The sequence below is a fragment of the Neovison vison genome, chromosome 4 (assembly GCF_020171115.1).
Source record: "Neovison vison isolate M4711 chromosome 4, ASM_NN_V1, whole genome shotgun sequence".
NCBI classification, from domain to species: domain Eukaryota; kingdom Metazoa; phylum Chordata; class Mammalia; order Carnivora; family Mustelidae; genus Neogale; species Neogale vison.
The window spans coordinates 68,432,754-68,455,004 of NC_058094.1; the positions used below are offsets into that span (position 1 = coordinate 68,432,754).

General features: G+C 35.8%; 1 protein-coding gene and 1 non-coding gene across 12 annotated transcripts in view; one reads left to right on the forward strand and one right to left on the reverse strand.

The window, feature by feature from the left end:
* The window catches only part of CSPP1 (centrosome and spindle pole associated protein 1), a 170,944-nt gene that overhangs the window by 145,528 nt on the left and 3,165 nt on the right, over nt 1-22,251 (reverse strand). For 10 of the 11 annotated variants that reach the window (XM_044245503.1, XM_044245500.1, XM_044245507.1 and 7 more), the window contains exons 2-3: nt 12,902-13,010; nt 4,651-4,750 (exon numbers count right to left, since the gene is read on the reverse strand). In XM_044245503.1, coding sequence (XP_044101438.1) covers nt 4,651-4,750; nt 12,902-13,010 — 209 coding nt within the window. Of the gene's footprint in view, nt 1-4,650; nt 4,751-12,901; nt 13,011-14,516; nt 14,541-22,251 lie in introns of those variants that run through there. The other variant, XM_044245499.1, reaches the window with a different exon arrangement.
* LOC122905796 lies at nt 6,779-6,910 on the forward strand. The gene has a single exon (XR_006384469.1). It is a non-coding gene; the product is annotated as a U11 spliceosomal RNA (small nuclear RNA).

Genomic DNA, 22,251 nt, shown 5'->3' on the forward strand with positions numbered 1-22,251 from the left:
TGCATCATGAGCTATCAATAGATTTTCACTCGCTAAATGAATATTGCCAGTTTATATATTATTGATAACTACTATGCTTAATTACTTATTCAAGTAGGGTATCAAAGAACTTAATTCAAAATATAATTTCCAAATTTGACCTTTTTAGACCAGTTTGCTTCCTAAGTCCTGTAAGAAACCACATGAGAAAACTCTCAAAAAAAAAAAAAAAAAAAAAAGAAAGAAAGAAAGAAAACTCTCTCATACCAAACTCTTTTACATTTTTCCCATCATGACAAACTACATATTTGGCCTGATTTCTTTCCAGTCTTATTGAGAAATAACTGACATACATCACTGTGTAACTTTAAGGCATATAGCTTGACTGTTTGATTTAAATATACTGTGGAATAATCACCACAATAGGTTCTGCTAACATCCATCTTCTTGTATAGATACAATGAAAATGCAAGAAAAAAAAGACAAACATTTTCCTTCTGATGAGAACTCTTAGAACTTACTCTCAACAAATTTCCTATACGTCACACAGCAATGTTAGCTGTAATCATCATGTTACACATTATTTCCCTAATATGTATGTATATATTATTTATTTTTAAACACTGTAGTTATTTATAACTGGAAATTAAGATCTGTTGACCACCTTCCTCTAATTCCCCTGCCCCCACCCTTCACCTCTGGTAACCACAAATCTGAGTTCTTTTTCTGAGTTTGGTTTTGTATTCTGTTTATATTCCACATGTGAGATCATGCACTTAATTTTTCTGACTTATTTAACTATGCATGTCTTCAACTCAACAATAGTGTGCAATCAAGGGTTCCATGCCAGCATTTGTTATCTGTCTTTTTGATGATGACCATTCTAACAGGCATGATGTGGTCTTTTTGTAGTTTTAATTTGCATTTTCCTCATGACTAGTGATGTTTAGCATCTTTTCATGTGCATTTGGCCTAATTTTAAGGCCACAATTATTCAAGTCAGTCAGTACCTGAATACTGATAAATTATCAAATCAATCAAATTATATATTATTCTAAAAAAAATTATATATTATTCTATAATAAGATTCAAAGCACAAAAACAATTATTGTTTCAGTTGGCAATAAAACACTACGAAAATTAAATTTTACACACCTAACAGAATAGTTTATTTTTGTAATCGGAACCTTCATTCACTTAAAACATCTTTAATAAAGTGCCAGGAACTATGCTAGGCAGCAAATATACAATGCCAGGCAAGCTGGTATACCACTGCAGTAAAAGAGACAGCTAAGTAAATTCAAAACAACACTTCATGGGGAAAATCAACGGGACAGAACACAAGGCATAAACAGCCAACACAGTCCTGGAAAAGCAATAAAAGGATAAAATTATCATACAGTAAACAAGAATATATTGAAGGAGTTGAGCAAGATTAATGTGATCCTTTGTTTTCTGAAAGGATAATGAGGGCAGTGCAGACTTAGTTGGGGGGGCTAGACCATAAAACAAAAAGAACATTAGAAAAAAATCTGAGACAGCATAGGCCTGCATAAAATAATGTTTGTGGGATTAGAGAAAAATCAACTTATTTTTAAATTTAAGCAGCAGAGTCAAATGAACTTATGTAATTACTTGCTGTGGGAGGCAAAGGGACAAAGGGAGTCGAGGATTACTAAGCAAACACCTCATGAGAGTACCAGAAAGTTTGAGAAAAAAGATAATCTTGCATATGTTAATTTTGAGCCCATGACATCCAAGTATAGATGTCCAATAGGAAATTAGACATATGGGTCCAGAGTTCAATTAAAAAAAAAAAATCAGGATTGGAATACAGATTTAGGGGTCATGAACACACTGATGGCATATAAAGCCTCTGAGTGGATAAGGAATGTATGAAACAAAAAGGCCTAAGACATTGCCCTAAAGAACACCAATTAAGGAATAAACAGAGGTCACTGTCTTTAAACTAGACTTTAAACTATCTATCATTTGTGCATGTAATAAAGAATAAATCTTAAATTCTTAATTCTCAAAAACCAAAACCTACATTAAAAAAGATATGAGGTCACAAAATAAGTATTTATTACCAACTATGTGCCAGTGATCTTTACACATGTACTTAATTATTGCTACAATAACCTTTTTAAGGTAGATGCCAATTCTTAAGATAAGGAAACAGAGTTTAAATAACCTGTGCCAGGTCATGAAGGCATGACAGGTACAATCCAGAGTAAGCTGTAACCCAGAATTTCAAAGTGATTCTGTCTAACCTTACTGCTTAAGAGAATCTACTTTTAAAAAATTATCTTTGGCAATAATCAAAATGTCAATTCATAAAAATTTAGGTCTGGAAGATAACCCAACTTCTTTATGTTACAAATAAGGAAACTGGGGTCCTTAGAAATAAAGGAGCCTTTCCAAAATACAATACTAAAATTTAAAAAGAGCCTCGGGGCTCCTGGGTGACTCAGTCAGCTGGGCATCTAACTCTTGATTTCAACTCAGATTGTGATCTCAGAGTCTGGGGAGCAAGCTCAGCATAAAGTTCCACTTTCAGCAGGGAGTCTGCTTGGGATTTTCTCCCTCTGCCCTTCCCCCTACTCATGCTCACATGCTCTCTTACTCTCTGTCAAATAAATAAACCTTTAAAATAAATAAAAAGATCCTGAATAGTCAAAGCAATATTGAGAAAGAACAAAGTTGAAGGTATCACAATAAGAGATTCCAAAATACACTACAAAGCTGTAGTCATCCAAGCACTATGGTACTGGTACAAAAACAGACACATAGATAAATGAAGCAGAATAGCTAGCCCTATGTCAATTAATTTGTCAATTAATTTGTCAATTAACCTATGACAAAGGAAGCCAGAATATACAATGGGGAAAAGATAATCTCTTTAAAAAATGGTGTTGGGAAAACTAGATAGCTACATGCAAAAGAATGGAACTGGATGACTTTTGTATACCACACACAGAAACAAACTCAAATGTGACAGACACCTAAAAGTGAGACCTGAAACCATAAACTCCTAGAAGAAAACACAGGCAATAATCCCTCTGACAGCAGTCTTAGCATCATTTTTCTATGTATGTCTCCGAAGGCAAGAAAACAAAAGCAAAAACAAAATACTGGGACTATGCTAAAATAAAAAGCTTTTGCTCAATGAAGGAAACCATCAATAAAACAAGACAACCCACTGAAGAGAAGAAGATATTTACCAACAATTCATCCAGTAAGGGGTTTAATACCAAAAATATATAAAGAACTTAGGCAACACCAAAAAAAACCAACAAAACAAAACATGTAATATAGTTAAAAAATGGGCAGAAGACAGGAAGAGACATTTTTCCAAAGAAGACATAAAGATAACCAACAGACACATAAAAAGATGTTCATCACCATAAATCAACAGGGAAATACAAATCAAAACCATATTTATACCTGCCAGAATGGCTACAATCAAAACATAAGGAACAACAAGTGAAGAAAAAGCATGTGGAGAAAATCACGTGGAGAAAAAGGAACCCTTGTGCACTACTAGTGTGAATGTAAACTGGTTTAGCCATCATAGAAAACAGCATGGAGATGGCTCAAAAAATTAAAAATAAATATAACATATGACCTAGTAATTTCATCACTGGTTACTTAACCAAACAAAACAAAAATGTTATTTTGAAAAGATATCACCCCTAAGCGCACTACAGTATTATTTACAATAAAAAGATAGGGAAGCAACCCAGTATCCATCAATAGCAAATGTATAAAGACGACGTGGTTACAGATAAGGAATGAATATTAGCCATAAGAAAGGTTAAGATCTTGCCACTTGCAACAACACGGATGGATCTAAAGAGTATTGTGGTAATTGAAATAAGTCAGACAGAGAAAGACAAATACTGTATCATTTCCCTTACATGTGAATCTAAAAAACAAAGCAAACAGAAAAACCAGCTCAAATACAGCAAACTGAACTGGTGGTTGCCAAAGGTGAAGTGAATGAGGGGACAGGTGAAATAGATAAAAATCCAAACAAAGATGAAAAATATAGCATAAGAAATAGAGTCAGTAATACCACAATAATGTTGTATGATGACCTTATCGTGGTAAGCAACGAGTAATATACACAGTTGTTCAATCGTTTGTACACCTGAATATAATAACACTGTAATGTTATTTATACTTCATTTAAAAATCTCTACATATTTTCACAACAAATCATGATAAAAAAAAAACTCAGTATAGCTGCAATATTAACTTCTGTACAATTCTAATATAGTAATCTATAATTAAATATTCACTAAATAGCATTTTGTAGCCTCTAAGCATCTCTGATTTTTAAATAAACATCCATCATTTTTATGCAGTTAACACATTTATCCTCTCACACACAAATTCCATTCAAATTTTTCAATTAATTTTTAACTATATTGTATATACTTACTGCCATGATTTCCATAGACTATAAAAGAATATCATTTAAAATGGGTAGGTGGTTCTCAGTATGCATTATATTTCCTTTGCACACAGTACAGTCATATGTAAGATTCCAGAAATCAAAGAGTTACTGCAATTCCAAAGAAATCTCTTTTTCTGAAAATACAAAGCTCTTTCACAACAGCCTGCTAAGAATACTTTAAAATCAATTTGACAAACCTAATGACATACCTAAAGAATTCCTGGTCTGTTGACTGTTTGGTGGTATGTTTTCCTTAGCCATGGAGATTAAAATTTTACTGTTTTCAGAAAGCTTCTCTGATGCCTTTCCCTGAAAGAGACATTATATTTACAAAAGTAAGGGGAAAATAATCTACATTAAATATACACTGTACACTCAATACTCTAATTAAATGACTTGGCCAAATTACATAATGCATCATAGAAAAAATTTAAGTGTTACATTTGAGGAATTAACCAAAAGTATTTAACACTGTAATAAATGTAGTAAATTCTAATTAAATATTAAAATTCATTTAACAACAAATACTCACTGAGTTCCTACTACATAGTGTCCCAGGCACTGGAAACACAAATGAAAAGAATATATGAGAATCTCTACCATCACAGAATTCAAACTACTGAGGGGACAAACGATAAACATAATATGTAAGTAGACTATGTAATACATAGAGAGTAACTGGTAAGGTCTATGGGGAAAAATGAAGCATGGTAAGAACGGCCATAAATGATAAAGGAGGGACTGAAAGACCTAACTAAGCAGTGATACTTGAATTAAGACTTAAAGATCATGGGGCGCCTGGGTGGCTCAGTGGGTTAAGCCGCTGCCTTCGGCTCAGGTCATGATCTCAGGGTCCTGGGATCGAGTCCCACATCGGGCTCTCTGCTCAGCAGGGAGCCTGCTTCCCTCTCTCTCTCTCTGCCTGCCTCTCCATTTACTTGTGATTTCTCTCTGTCAAATAAATAAATAAAATCTTAAAAAAAAAAAAAGACTTAAAGATCATGATTTATGTACTTCTTAACAATAATAATTATAATAAAATTATACGTAATAACTCTTTTCAAACACTATAACCTAGTCCTAAGAAAAGAGTGGTTCAAAACCACAGACTTCAGGGCTGGACCATGAAGCCACCACTGTGTGTACTTGGATGAATTAACCCCTTTGAGCTTCACTTTTTTGATCTGTAAAACAAAAATAGTCCACATACTTAGCAGGGATACTATGATTCAGTAAGATAATACATGAAAGTCCTTGACACAACTCCTTGACCAGAGCAGCTTTTATGGAAAGACGACAACGTAGTATGGTGGTTAAGAGAGCAAGTATTCCAGTCAGGATGTCAGAAATCCTACTTCTACTTCTCTGTGACATGAACTTCCCCATAACTCAGTTTACTCACTTAGAAAATGAGCATAACAGTATCTATCTCATAGATTCATGTGAATCATAAATGTAGCCTCTTAAAACTAAGTCTCATCCATGAAAGGAAAAACCCTGCAACAAAGAATAATCTATCCAGCAAGGCTAGATAGAAGATAAAGGTTTCCAGACAAACAAAACTTAAAGGAATTCATTACCACTAAACTAGCCTTACAAGAAATGTTAAAGGGGATTCTTTGTGTGGAACGGAAAGGTCATAGCAGGAATAAGATAAGTAGAAAAGGAAAAAATTTCACAGCTACATATTAACATAGTAAAACAGAACGATCCCTTAAAACCAATACAGAGGTTAAAGCACAAAAGAAGTAAAATCAAATATATCTATATGGGCACCTGGGTGGCTCAGTCACTTAAGCATCTGCCTTCAGCTCAGGTTATGATTCCAGGGTCCTATGATGGAGCCTCACATTAGCCTCCCTGCTCAGCGGATGGCCTGCTTCTCCCCTCTCCCTCTGCCTCCCCCTGCTTGTGCTCCCTTGTGCTCTGTCTCAAACGAACAAAATCTTTTTAAAATATGTATCTATAAAAAGTCAGTAATGGGATTCACAAAATAAAAGAATGTAAAATATGACACTATATAACTAAAACATAGGGGAGATGGGAGTAAAAATTTAATGCTTTATAATGGGTTCAAACTTAAGCAACCATTAACTTAATATAGACTGCTTGCTATATGCATAAGATGTTACATATAAGCCTAAAGTAATATATAAACCTACAAGAATATCGCTGGAAAAAAGCCCATCAAAGCACAAGAGAGCAAGAGAAGAAAGGAACAAAGAACTACTAAAACAATTAACAAAATGGCAGTAAGTACATACCTATCAATAAATACTTTGAGTGTAAATGGACTAAATGCTCCAAAAAGACATGGGGTACAAAACGGATAAAAAAGACAAGGGCTGTGTCATGAGTGGCACATGTTGGGCAGTTGCATTGCTCTTCCTGTGAAATGGACACCAAGAGATTTCAGAATCATAATATTCTGGTGTCTGAGCAGCTGTGATCGTTGGTCCCAGCGCCCCATTTAAAAAAAAAAAAGAAAGAAAGAAAAGGGAAGGAAAAAAAAAAGGCAAGACATAATATATGCTGCCTACAAGAGACTCTTTTAAGACCAAAGACATAGACAGATAGAAAGTGAAGGGATAGAAAAATATTTATCATTCAAATTGAAGTACAAAGACTGTAGGGGCACCTGGGTGGCTCAATGTGTTAAGCCTCTGCCTTTGGCTCAGTTCATGATCTCAAGAGTCCTGAAATCGAGCCCCTCAGCCTGCCTCCCCCACCCTCTCTGCCTGCCTCTCTGCCTACTTGTCAAATACATAAATAAAATCTTAAGAAAAAACAAACAGGGGCGCCTGGGTGGCTCAGTGGGTTAAGCCGCTGCTTTCGGCTCAGGTCATGATCTCGGGGTCCTGGGATCGAGTCCCGCATCGGGCTCTCTGCTCAGCAGGGAGCCTGCTTCCTCCTCTCTCTCTGCCTGCCTCTCTGCCTACTGTGATCTCTCTCTGTCAAATAAATGAATAAAATCTTTAAAAAAAAAAAAAAAAAAGAAAAAACAAACAAACAAACACTGTGACAAGAAAAAGAATACTACACAATCATAAAGGGATTAACTCAACAAGAATACAGAACAATTTTAAATATTTATGTGCCCAACATGGGAGCACCCAAATACATAAAGCAGCTATTAATTAACATAAAGGAAGTACCAATCAATACTACTATTGATAGTAATGATAGTATTGGTAGTAATACTAGCAACAGGAGACTTTAACACCCCACTAACAACAACAGATAGATCATCTTTACAGAAAATTAACAAGGAAAACAGTGGCTTCAAATGACACATTGAACAGGTGGATCTAACAGATACATTCAGAAACATTTCATCCTAAAACAAGAGAATACACAATCCTTTCAAGTGTACATGAAACATTCTCCAGAATACATCACATATTAGGCAACAAGACCCAACAAATTCAAAAAGATTAAATTTAGTCATATCATGCATCTTTTCTGGCCACAATGATATGAAACTAGAAATCAACCACAAGAGGGGCGCCTGGGTGGCTCAGTGGGTTAAGCCTCTGCCTTCGGCTCAGGTCCTGGGATCAAGCCCCACATTGGGCTCTCTGCTCAGCGGGGAGCCTGCTTCCCCCCTCTCTCTGCCTGCCTCTCTGCCTGCCTCTCTGTGTACTTGTGATCTCTCTCTCTCTGTCAAATGTGAATAAATAAAATCTTTAAAAAAAAAAAAAAAAAAGAAATCAACCACAAGAAAAAAAAAAAACTGGAATGAAGACAAATACATGCAGGTTAAATAACATGCTACTAAACAATGAATGGATCACCCAACATATAAATCAAATTTAAAAATACACAGAAACGAATAAAAATGAAAATATGATGGACCAAAATGTTTGGGATACAGCAAAAGCTGTTCTAAAAAGCAATACTATAAGCAATATATACCTAACTCAAGAAGCAAGAAAAATCTCAAAAGAATAAACTAACCTTACATCAAACAAAACCCCAAACCAGTAGAAAGAAGAAAACAATAAACATTAGAGCAGAAATAAATGAAATAGAAACTAAAAAAACAACTGATCAATGAAACCAGAAGGTGGTTCTTTGTAAAAATCAACAAAATCTGGTAAGCCTTTAGCCAGACTCACCAAAAGAGAGGGCTCAAATCAACAAAATCAGAAATGAAAGGAGAAACAACAACCAACACCACAGAAATATAAAAGAATATGAAAAATTATATGCCTACATATTAGAAACCTAGAATAGATCAATTCCTAGAAACATACAATATTCCAAATCTGAATCAGGAAGACAAAGAAAATGTGTCCAGACCAATTACCAGCAATGAAATTGAAACAGTAATCAAAAACTGCCAACGAACAAAAGTCCAAGATCAGATGGCTTCACAGGTGAATTCTACCAAACATTTTAAAGAAGAGTTAATACCTATTCTTTTCAAACTATTCCAAAAAATAGAAGAGGAAGGAAAGTTCCCAAATTCATTCTCAAATCAAATAAAGACAATACCAAAAGAGAACTACTGGCCCATATTTCTAATGAATATAGATGCAAAAGTCCTCAACGAAATATTAGCAAACCAAATTCAACACTACATTTAGAAAAAAAACATTCACTACGATCAAGTGGGATTTATTTCTGGGATGCAAGGGTAGTTCAATATTCACAAATCAACACAATACATAAAATCAACAAGAGAAAGGATAAAACTATATATACATTTCTGTAGATGCAGAAAAAGCATTGGACAAGGCACAACATCCACTTATAAAAACTCTCACCAAAGTAGTTAGAGGGAACATACCGCAACATAACAAAGGCCATATGGGAAAAACCCAGAGCTAACAACATTAACAGAAAAATTGATGCCTGCCCCCTAATATCAGGAACAAAACAGGGATGTCCACTTTTACCACTTTTATTCAACTTATTAATACTGAAAGTCCTAGCCACAGCAATCAGACAAGTTAAAGAAATAAAAGGCCTCCAAAATGGTAAGGAAGAAGTAAAACTTTCACAATTTGTAGATGATATTAAATACAGAAAACCTACAAGGCCACAGGTTTAAAAAAAAAAAAAACAATATTCAGAAACCCATTGCATTTCTATCATGAAACAGAAATCAAGAAAACAATTTCAGGGTGGTAGAGAGAGGGTGATTGGGTTATGAACACTGGGGAAGGTAGGTGCTGCGGTGAGTGCTGTGAAGTGTAAACCTGGTGATTCACAGACCTATACCCCTGGGGCTAATAACACATTATATGTTAATTAAAAAATTTAAAAATCAATTAAAAAAACCCGGGTTAAAAAAAAAAGAACACAATTTCATTTATAACTACACCAAAAATAATACCTCGGAATAAACTTAATTAAGGAAGTGAAAGACTTATACTGCAAAAACTATAAAACTGTGATGAAAGAAATTGAGGACAACATGAACAGATGGTTAGATATTCCATGCTCTGGAATGGACTGGAACACCAAACTTTGTTAAAATATCTATACTACCCAAAGCAATCTACAGATTTAATGCAATTTCAAAATACCAACAGCATTTTTCACAGAAACAGAATCATCCTAAAATTTGTATGAAACCACAAAAGACCCCAAAAGCCAAAGCAAACTTAAAAAGAAACCAAAATACTGGAAGTACCATAATCCCAGATTTCAAGATATACCAGGAGACTCTAATTATAAAAGTAGTATGGTTGTGGTATAAAAATAGACATACAGATCAATAGAATAGACTAGAAAGCCCAGAAATAAACTCAAGCATATGTGGTCAATTAATCCGCAGCAGCAGCAGAGGCATGAATATGCAAGGGGAAAAAGACGGTCTCTTCCACAAATGGTGTTGGGAAAACTGGACAGCAACGTGCGAATGAAAGAAACTGGATGACTTTTCTCACACCATACACAAAAATAAACTCAAAATGGATTAGGACCTAAATGTGAGGTCTGAAACCATAAAACTCCTAGAAGAAAATACAGGCAATAAGATCTTAAAACACTGGCCTTACCATGATTTTTCTAGAGATGTGTCCTTCGGCAAAATTTAACTATTGGAACTGCATCAAAACAAAAAGTTTCCCCACAACAAAGGAAATCATCAACAAAACAAAAAGACAACCCCCACAATAGCCAAACTGTGGAAAGAGCCGAGATGCCCTTCAACAGACAAATGGATAAAGAGGCTGTGGTTCATACATACAATGGAATATTACTCAGCCATGAAAAAAGGATAAATACCCAACTTTTGCATCAACAAGGATGGGAATGGAAAAGATTACGCTAAGTGAAATAAGCCAAGCAGAGAGAGTCAATTATACGGTTTCACTTACTTGTGGAACATAAGGAATAACACGGAAGACATTAGAACAAGGAAAGGAAAAGTGAGTTGGGGGAAATCAGAGGGGCAGACGAACCATGAGAGACTGTGGACTCTGAGAAACAAACTAAGGGTTTTTTTTTCAGAGGGGAGAGAGTCGGGGGATGGGTGAGCCTGCTGGTGGGTATTAAGGGGTGTACGTATTGGATGGAGCACTATTAATTGCATTAATTGCACATAAACAACTAATCTTGGAAGCATCAAAAACTAATGATGTATTTTATGGTGACTAAAATAACACAGTAAAAAAAATAAGACAACCCACCGAATGGAGAAAGGTATTTGCAAATGATTTAGCCAATACCAGGTTAATATTCAAAATAAACGAAGAATTTAATACAACAACTCCAAAAACCCAATTTAAAAATGGGTAAAGGACCTAGATACACATTTTTCCTAAAAAGACATACAGATGGCCCACAGACACATGAAAAAATGTTCACCGTCACTAACCATCAGAGAAATGCAAATCAAAACCACAGTGAGATAACACCTTAACACCTATCAGGATGGCAACAATCAAAAACACAAGAAACAAGTGTTAGTGAGGATGTGGAGAAAAAATCATGTACTGCTGGTAGGAATGCAAACCGGTGTAGCCACTGTGGAAATCAGTGTGGAGGTTCCTCAAAAAATTTAAAGTAAAATTACCATATGATCCATTATTTCCACTACTGGGTATTTACCCAAAGCAAATGAAAACATTAATTCAAAAAGATACGTGCAACCCTATGTTTACTGCAGTATTATTTACAAGAGCAAGATATGGAAGCAACCCAAGCATTTATCCACAGTTACACACACATACATATACATCCAATGGAGTATTGCTCACCCATAAAAAAGAATGAACTCTCACCATTTGCAAACAACATGGATGACTCTAGAGGATATTAAACTAAGTGAAATAAGTCAATCAGAGAAAGACAAATACCATACGATTTTACTCATACATAGAATTTAAGAAACAAAACAAAAAAAAAAGACAAACAAAAACAGGCTTTTAAATTTGGAGAACTGGTGGTTGCCAGAGGGGAGGTAGGTGGGGGTGAAGAGCATTAGGCATATACTTAGAATGATAAGCACTGAGTAATGTACAGAACTGCTGAACCACTATATTGTACGCCAGAAACTAATATAATACTGTATGTTAATTATACTGGAATTTAAAAAAGAGAATAAAAGATTAAGCCTCTTCCATAACTAGCACACAATAAATGTTATCTATTTAAGTAAAATTCCCTCATAATTAGGGTGACCATATTATTTATCATGTCAACCAGATGCCCATACTTTCCATGACTTTGCCCAAGACAAATGCTGAACCAGATGAGACATGGGGCAATAGGTAAGCCAAGGCTGTCAGGTTAGCCAATAGATATGGGGACTCTGATTACAATGGACTATATTAAAACAAGATTAATCTATATCCTGTATCTTATCAATACATTGAGCTTAAGAGACAAGGTGCCCCATCTATCTAGATTAGTGCTATAATAGAGCTTAGCATAGTACCTAGCACAGACTCAGTAAGTATTTCCTAAATGGATCAAATCACTCTTTCACCAAAACTAGGAAAGCTTTAAGGAAGTTTTTTCAAACACTGTTTTCAGAAACAGTTGAACAAATTCTAATATGAAAAGCAAATATACCAAAATAAACTATTTCAATAAATTCACTTTTGTAGATTTAAAAAAAAAATTTTAAAGACACTAATTTATTGAAGTTGTATTTCTCATTTAGATACATAGAATATGAGAACTTTTTTTGTATCTATCATATTCTGAAAGTTCCTCATACTAGAAGTAGTCTCCTAATCATTTTATGAAGCACAACAATTATTAATTAAACCCTAGTAAGACAGAAGAAACGGTGAGATATAAAACAATACAACAGAAAAACTATATTCATAATCAACGCTATCTTGTCCAGTATCAGGCTCTCAGACTCGGTGACAAGACACCCAAACAAAAGTATGAAACAGAAGATTCTCACTCACTGAAAAGGATGTTTCACATTTACAAAAAGCTAATCTTCAGAGACAATTTTAATGAAACACGCTAAAAAAAAATTATTAACTTTACCTTCATTTCCATATAAGGTGGATCACTTTCCAATTCTGCCTTGTCTTTGGCCAGTTTGGCTTTTCGCTCTTCAATAAACTCATCCAAATTATCAGCCATTTTGCAGATACTGAAAAACAAAACTTGAATCAGCACAGCTATACAATATTTTTAGGATAATTAACAACATGCAGACTTAGCCCACATACAATATTCAATTTCACTTACCAAACTGAGAAATTCATATAAGCTTGGCCAAAATATGCCCGCTTGCTTCTCTTCCAACCCGCCCCCAAAACCTATGACATACATACTAAATATCTGAAAAGATATAAAAAAGAATATTCACAACTACCATTATCATCTCTTTCTCTCTCCCTCACATTCACACACACACTTTGATCCATAAGTCAAAAAAACAAAAACAAGGGCGCCTGGGTGGCTCAGTGGGTTAAGCCGCTGCCTTCGGCTCAGGTCATGATCTCAGGGTCCTGGGATCGAGTCCCACGTCGGGCTCTCTGCTCAGCAGGGAGCCTGCTTCCTCCTCTCTCTCTCTGCCTGCCTCTCTGCCTACTTGTGATCTCTGTCTGTCAAATAAATAAATAAAATCTAAAAAAAAAAAAACAAAAAAACACCTTTTTAAAAAGTGCTTTAATTATTTGGCAGTAATTTCAAACTTAACAAAAGAAGTTACAATAAAGAATAGCACAATGTGCTATGGTGAGTGCTGTGAAATGTTTAAGTCTGATGATTCAAAGACCTGTACCCCTGGGGCAAATAATACATTATATGTTAATAAAAATAATACTTAAAAAAAAGAATAGCACAATGAATCCTGGTATCTTCTTTACCTATTTCAAGATTTTTGCACAACTTGCTTTGCTCCTTGTGCACACAAGTTCGTTCTCTCTACATAAACAATTTCCTCTAAAATTTTTTAGAGGATGAATTACATATGTTTACCCCTAAACACTTAAGAGTATATTAAGAATTAGCTTGTTCTTACAGACTTCAATATAATTATCAACTTCAGCAACACTGTTTTTTGTATCTATTCCACTATCCGTGTTCCAATTTTGTCAAATGTCCTTTAAAGCTTATTTTTCTCTCCCTCCAGCTCAAGATCCAGTCCAGGTCAAGTGCTGCAATTCTTTGTTATGTGCCATTACCCTCCTTTAATCTGGAACATTTCCACAATCTTCCTTTGTCTCATAATACTGTTTGGTTTTTTTGTTTTGTTTTTTGTTTTTTGTTTTAATATGGCCCAACTAACATGAACACTTCAAATAGAACTTCCCCTTTTGGGGTTTGCCTACTGTATCTTTTTTTTTTTTTTTCCAATTTATTTATTTTCAGCCTACTGTATCTTTTTAACTGAAATTCAATTTATGCATTCTCAGGTGAAATACTACTTAAGTGGTGATGAGTCCTTTCAAAGTGTCAACAATTAGAGACACGCATGTCCATTTGCCCTTCATTAGTTATATTATTTTTGATTGCCTGGTCTATATGCTGTCTGATTTCTGCATTACTTTCCCTTGTAACTAATATGCAGCCCAAAGGGAGATACATTTAGACCATGCAAACACTTCCGCTCAAAATTTCCTGGATGTAGCAACAACTGGTGATTCTTAACTGATCCAATCTTTCAATCAAGAGGGTTACAGGGACGCCTGGGTGGCTCAGTTGGTTGGACGACTGCCTTCGGCTCAGGTCATGATCCCGGAGTCCCCGGATCGAGTCCCGCATCAGGCTCCCAGCTCCATGGGGAGTCTGCTTCACTCTCTGACCTTCTCCTTGCTCATGCTCTCTCTCACTGTCTCTCTCTCAAATAAATAAATAAAATCTTAAAAAAAAAAAAAAAAAGATGGCTACAAAATTCTAATATTCCAATTCTACCACTCCCTACATATTTATTCACCAGTTGGCACTTATGCTATTCTACAAGCCCTTCCTTCCTCCACATGTCTTTATCAGCTTATTATCAGTAGACTCAGGAGTTCCTTTCTTTTTTCAGTGAGGTCTGGAACTATTTTTAAATTCATAAATTTACTCACTTTACTGAACAGTTTCCCTAAGTTTTGGTGAATTCATGGTTGTGTAATTATCACCACAACCACATTTTCTAATGCCTCTTTGACCCCAAGAAGTTCCCCTGTGCTTTTTTGTAGTCAGTTCTTACTCCACTCCACTCAGGCAACCACCTGTTTTCCGTCTCTACGGTTTTTGATTAATGCAGAAATTTCATATAATTGATCATATAATACGTAGTCTGACTTCTTTCACTTAAAAATGTTTTTGAGATTCATCCTTGTAGTTACATCTATCAGTAAGTAGCAGGAATTTTTATTGCTAGCAGTATTACATTGTACAGAAATTCCAGTTTATCTATTTACCCATTATGGAACATCTGGATTGTTTCTAACTGAGCGCTATTTATGAATAATGCTGCTATGAACATTTGTGTTCAGGTTTTTGCATGGTCATATGCTTTGAGTTCTGCTAGATATGTACCTAGGAGTGGAATTACTGAGTCATATGTAACATGTTTCACATTTTGAGGAACTGGAGAACTGTTCCTGTAAGTATGACATAGCTGGACCATTTTACATTGCAACCAGCAGTACATCTTGATCAACCCTGGGTTTTTTCAGGCTTTTGAATCTTAGTCATTTCATTTTTGATCCTCAGTCATTGGCTATGTAATAGTATCAGATTGTGGTTTTAATCTGCATTTCTTTAAAGACTACAATATTGAGCATCTTTTTCTGTGTTTATCTGCCGTTTGTAGATCCATGTATTTAACCACTGGCAAAACGTCTCTTCATATCTTATGCCTATTTTTAAAATTAAATTGCTTTATTATTGAAATGTAAGAGGTCTTTATATATAGAAGATACCAGCTCTTTATCAAACATGGTTTGTAAATATTTTCTCTCAGTGTATGGTTTAAGTTTTCTTACTGCCTTCTTTCTTTAATAAGACTTTTTAGAGCAGTTTTAGGCTCAGAGCACAACTGAGCATAAGGTACAGATTTTCCATATAACCCTTCACACATGCACAGCCTCCCCCCATTATCAATATCCCCCACCCAAGTAGTACACTTGTTATCAATGATGAACATACATTAATACATCATTAGCACTCAAAGTTCATAGTTTACATTATGGTTTACCTTGGTGTTATCCATTCTATGGTTCATACATAGATATAATAACATTTATCTACTATGGCAGTTTCATACATAATATTAAAATATATTACATAATATAATTATATAATATTAAATATTATATTAAGTATTACAGCTTCACTGTCCCCCAAATCCTCTGTGTTACACCTATCATTCCTCCCTCTGCTCTGAACCCTGGCAACCACTGATCTTTTTACTGCTTCTATAGTTTTGCCTATTCTGCAGAGTCAAACAGTTGGAATCACACAGTACATAGACTTCACACGGTCTTCTTTCACTTATATGCATCCAAGGTTACTCCACGTCTTTTCATGTCTTTGTAGCTCATTTCTTTTTAGCATTGAATAATATATTGTGTGGTTAGCCACTCATGTACTCCAAATTTTTTGTTATTTCCAGGTTTTAGCAACTATGAATAAAGCTGCTGTAAACATCTGTGTGATGATGTCTTCTAAAGAGCAAAAGTTTTTAATTTGTATGAAGTCCAATTAATTCAATCACTAACTCACTTTTCATCAATTCTGAATCATTTGTACTTTCTGGTGTCCTATGTAGGAAACTTTTCCTAACCCAAAATTGCAGATACTTTCTTCTACCTTTTTAGAAGTTTTCTAGTTTTCTCTTATATTTAAGTCTGATCCATTTCAAGTTAATTTTTGCAAATGGTGCAGTTAAGTCATCAAGGTTTAATTTTTTACACATGGATATGAAATTATTCTAACATTACTTTTTTACACTATTCTTTCCTCATCTTAGAATTCCTCAACTTGGAATTTTTTTTAACTTTTTTTTTTTTTTTCCAAAAACATGAAACTTAGTGACTAATTAGATGTGTGGCAAGAAAGAAAGAGTCAAGGATGACAACGGTTTTAAGTCCTGGAAGCTAAATATGGATAGAATCCTTAACAGGGGGCGCCTGGTGGCTTAGTGGGTCAAAGCCTCTGCCTACGGCTCAAGTCATGATCTCAGGGTCCTGGAATCGAGCCCCAGATCCAGGCTCTCTGCTCAGCAGGGAGGCTGCTTCCCCCTCTCTCTGACTGCTTCTCTGTCTACTTGTGATCGCTGTCTGTCAAATAAATAAATAAAATCTTTTTTTTAAAAAAAAGAAGAATCCTTAACAGGAGTGGGTCACAAGAAGTTTTTTGGCCTGGTTTGGTTTAGATATGTTAAATTGGAGTTAAAAAGATATGCTAAGGGAAATTTCCAGCAGATACTTAGAAATTAAAGACACATTCAGGGAAGACCACCACATCGGAAAGGTTTAAGAGTTGATTATGTTAAAGTAATAGTTCAAGCTGAAATGAGCACGAACAAGGAAAAAAGAGATGACCCAGAACTAAATGTCGGGCAATGTTCTCTTGAGGGGGTTACAGAAGAAGCTGGAAAAAAATAGAGAGGAATATTTAAAAGAAGGATATAAAGAAAACCAAATCAACATAATTTGGAAGGAAAAGAAGAGATACAAGAAAGAACTAGTCAACAATTTCAAATGTAAGAGAGTTAAAGGAAAAAAAAAAAGCATATACTGAATTTAATACTTGGGAGACAATAACTTATAAAAATATAGAAAAGCAAGTTTTACCTAAAATTTAAAAAAAAAAAAAAATACTGGGGTGCCTGGGTGACTGGTTAAGCATCTGCCTTCAGTTCAAGTCATGATCCCAGGGTTCTGGGATGGAAAACCCTGCACTGAGCTCCCTGCTGAGTAGACAGCCTGCTTCTCCCTCTCCTGCTGCTGCTCCCTCTGTCTCTGCACACTCCCCTGTTCCCACCCCTTCCCCACTCTTTCTCTGTTTAAATGAATGAATAAAACCTTTAAAAAAAAATGTTGAGGGGCACCTGGTTGCTCCATGGGTTAAATGTCTGCCTTTGGCTCAGGTCATGATCCCAAGGTCCTGGGATAGAGCCTCCTATCAGGCTCTCTGCTCAGTGGGGAGCCTGCTTCTCCCTCTCCCTCTGCCCACCACTTCCTCTGTGCATGCTGTCAAATAAATAAATAAAATCTTGTAAAAAAAAAAAAAAAATGCTGAGGGGCGCCTGGGTGTCTCAGTCATTAAGCATCTGCCTTCAGCAGAAAGCCTGCTTCTCCCTGCTTTGTTCCCTCTCTCACTGTGTGTCTCTGTCAAATAAATAAATAAAATCTTTTTTTAAAAATAAAATTAAAATTTTTTTTAAAAATTTAAAAAATAAAAAAAAAGTGGCATGAGGAAACTTCTGGCAGTGATGGACATGTTCATTTTAAAAAAAGTTGAAATTTATATCAATTAAATAGTACATAATATGAACTTCAGACTATTATTTACTTCTAAAAAGAACACTGATTTTAAAATATGGTTTTAACAAAATACATTCCAAACCAACAAAAGTTAACATAGTTAAGCCATTTTTAATTTGCTAATTGTGACAAAATATTTTTCCTAGTAAAAATTCAAAACAGCTCAACAGTGAACAGTAATTTTCATGTTTAAAAAAAAAATCACTTCTTAAAATCCCCTAATTTCCCTACTTTATGTCCAATAGAAATAAAATGATAGAATAATACATACTTTGAAACAAAATTTTATACAAAATGTAAGCAGAAATGTCATTATCTAAAAAACAAAAAGTAACAAGCCTCTCACTCTGATCTAAGGTCTCCACATAACACTTTTAACAATTATTAACAGTTCATTTAACTCAAAGTTTGGAAGTTCTCTCTTGAATTTAAAGATACTTAAAATTTCCGGGCGCCTGGGTGGCTCAGTGGGTTAAGCCGCTGCCTTCGGCTCGGGTCATGATCTCAGGGTCCTGGGATCGAGTCCCGCATCGGGCTCTCTGCTCAGCGGGGAGCCTGCTTCCCTCTCTCTCTCTCTGCCTGCCTCTCTGTCTGTCAAATAAAAAACAAATAAAAAATCTTTAAAAAAAAAAATAAATAAAGATACTTAAAATTTCCCTTTAGTCTAAATTTTTTTTTCTTTTCTTTTCTTTTTTAAGTAGGCTTCACACCCAGCATTGGAGCCCAACACAAGGCTTAAACTTATCACCTTGAGATCAAGAACTTGAGCTAAGATCAACCAACTGAGCCACCCAAGTGCTTCCCTTTAATCTAACCTTTTAACATCCACTATAAATTCTAAAACTGATTTTATGTAACCATAGTAATATTTTTAAACAATAGCAGTATGTATACTATATGCCAGAACTAAAATATCAAATTCATTAGATATAAGTATACATTTAATCACTTCTAATTTTGTTCTACTATCTGATTAGACTACAGTATCTTTAAATTGAAAAATCAAAGATACTAATAAGCTTTCTTCTGGCAATGCCCTCCAAAGACCACCAGGAACACTACTGTGGTTAAACTTCGGTTTATTTATCATTACATAAAGGAATGAATCCTTGATACTCACCATGGGGAAATCTGGAGTATCTTAACATGGAGGTGTTAGAAAAGACAAATAGTGTTTGCAGCTTGTTAGGTGAATTGGGAACAGAGCTTTGCTCAGGATTGAAGGCTGTCAGGTGAGAGTAATTCTATGACTGGACATCTTAAGAAACCTTATCTAAAGCTGTAAACTGGTTAAGAGGCAGCCATCACTCATCAGCTGTGAGATGGGATGCTTGGTTTTCTGTAGGTTGGACAACATTCATGTTTTGTCTGTGTTTGGACAGGATTATGGAGTGGTATTGTTTTTCTCTTGATTATCCCAGACACAGAGCTTTGTCGAATGTTGATGTTCTGTGCAACTGTTTATCTTCAGTGGAAGAACAACAAGCCTAAGCACTAGTGTCAAGCCAGTTTCTAGTAACACCAAGGCCTTGGTGATAGTACAGCCCAGCTTCCAGCTGTCATGACCACTTTTTCCTTTCTCACTCCTTCAAGCATATGACAACTTACATAAAACATATTTCAACTACAAAATTATTCAAGATTTAGTGACTCAGGGGCGCCTGGGTGGCTCAGTGGGTTAAGCCACTGCCTTCGGCTCAGGTCATGATCTCAGGGTCCTGGGATCGAGTCCCACATCAGGCTCTCTGCTCAGCAGGGAGCCTGCTTCCCTCTCTCTCTCTCTCTGCCTGCCTCTCCATCTACTTGTGATTTCTCTGTCAAACAAATAAATAAAATCTTTAAAAAAAAAAAAAAGATTTAGTGACTCACATAGACTGAGTTGGTAAGTGCAGCCTAATAGATTAAGAATATTTATAATTTGAAGATTAAGTTACAAGAAAATCAGCTGAAAGAAACCTCAAGGGGATTTTTTATTTTCCTTCACCCTACATTGTAAAAATCATTCACAACTTCTTTTAAAGTCTTATTATCAAGTCGTTTTTACCCCAGTAGCTATATACATAGTATACAGAAGATAAAGTTCTTAAGAAAATAGTTTAACTGAAAGATCTGGACTTGAAACCCAATTCCATCACTGATTGACTCTTATGTGGCCAACCTCAATATGTTCCTTAACCTCCCTCTTACTTTCCTCATCTGTAAAATGGAAATATCTACTTCAGAGCTGTTATGAAGAAAACACTAAATGGCACATATTAAAATGCACGGCACACCTGACACTGAGAAATCAACAAATTAGAGCTGTTTCATTAACTCATTATATTTCAATGGTACTTATATACATCGGTAATTACCTTTTTAAAGAAAGCCTCCAAAATACACTGGAATTTAAATCACCAGTAATTGACACTTGGTTATCATAATCCAAATCAACAAGTTTAGGGGTGCCTGGTTGGCTCATTCGATTAAGCATCTGCCTTCGGCTCAGGTTATGATCCCAGGGTCCTGGGACAGAGCCCTCTCTGTCAGGCTCCCTGCTCAGCGGGGAGTTTGCTTAGCCCTCTCCCCATGCCCTTTCAAGCTCCCTGCCCTACTTTGCTGTTTCTCAAATAAACAAACACAATCTTTAAAAAAAAAAAAAAAAAGTCTAATTCTTAAACTTAGGCCCTTTTTATCATATAGATAGAAATATAAGCAGACCAGGGCGCCTGGGTGGCTCAGTGGATTAGGCTGCTGCCTTTGGCTCAGGTCATGATCTCAGGGTCCTGGGATCGAGTCCCGCATCGGGCTCTCTGCTCAGCAGGAAGCCTGCTTCCTCCTCTCTCTCTCTCTGCCTGCCTCTCTGCCTACTTGTGATCTCTCTCTGTCAAATAAATGAGTGAAATCTTTGAAAAAAAAAGAAAAAAGAAAAAAGAAATATAAGCAGACCAAAACATACTCATTGTGCTAAGCCTTGGTGAATCTAAAAAAAAAAAAAAAAAAACAGAAGACCCAGAAATAATGGGGTATGCCCAATTTCTTCTCCCCATTTCTTCAATCACAAAGAGAGGAGAAAATGTTCCCATCTTCTTCCCTCTTGAGTGAAGTGTAAATTTCCTCCCTATTCTGGAAGCATAAGAAATAGAAAATACTCCCCTCTCTTAGGAGGACAATATTCAGATGCTAGGGAGATAGAAAGTTTAAAATATAAACCCTGCCATCAGATTTAGACAAGATAATACCCCATGTCACAGGGCTACATCTGGCCAGACTTGGGGTTAGGAAGTGATGTGAAATACCCATAAAAGATCCAGCAGCAATATAAAGAAAACAATCTGAATATGTCTGGAATTCACAAAAGAGTCGAAGACAGGAGCTAGGGGTAAGGTTTAGTAGGTTTTTATTTTTTTATTTTTTTTAAAGATTTTATTTATTTATTTGACAGGGAGAAATCACAAGTAGATGGAGAGGTAGGCAGAGAGAGAGGGAAGCGGGCTCCCTGCTGAGCAGAGAGCCCGATGCAGTACTCGATCCCAGGACCCTGAGATCATGACCCGAGCCGAAGGCAGCGGCCCAACCCACTGAACCACCCAGGCGCCCCGGTTTAGTAGGTTTTTAAAATGATCTTTACAGCTATAGGAGAAAATATTCCTTTGAAAAAGAGACCCTGGAGTGGGAGAACAGGGCTGAGGACAGAAAAGCAGAGAGTGATAACATATGTCCGTGGGATGCAGAGAGGAGCCTACGAAAGTCTTAGGAGAGAAGGGAGGAGGTGAACCAGAACAATATTTCTCATTTCCCATCCATCTAGAGATCTTTCCACCAAATGAAAAGTACTTAATCTTTTCTCCTAGCAGATGACATCCACAGGATCAATTTGCTTCCATGAGCATACCCAAATTCTGATAAATCCTTCTAAATATT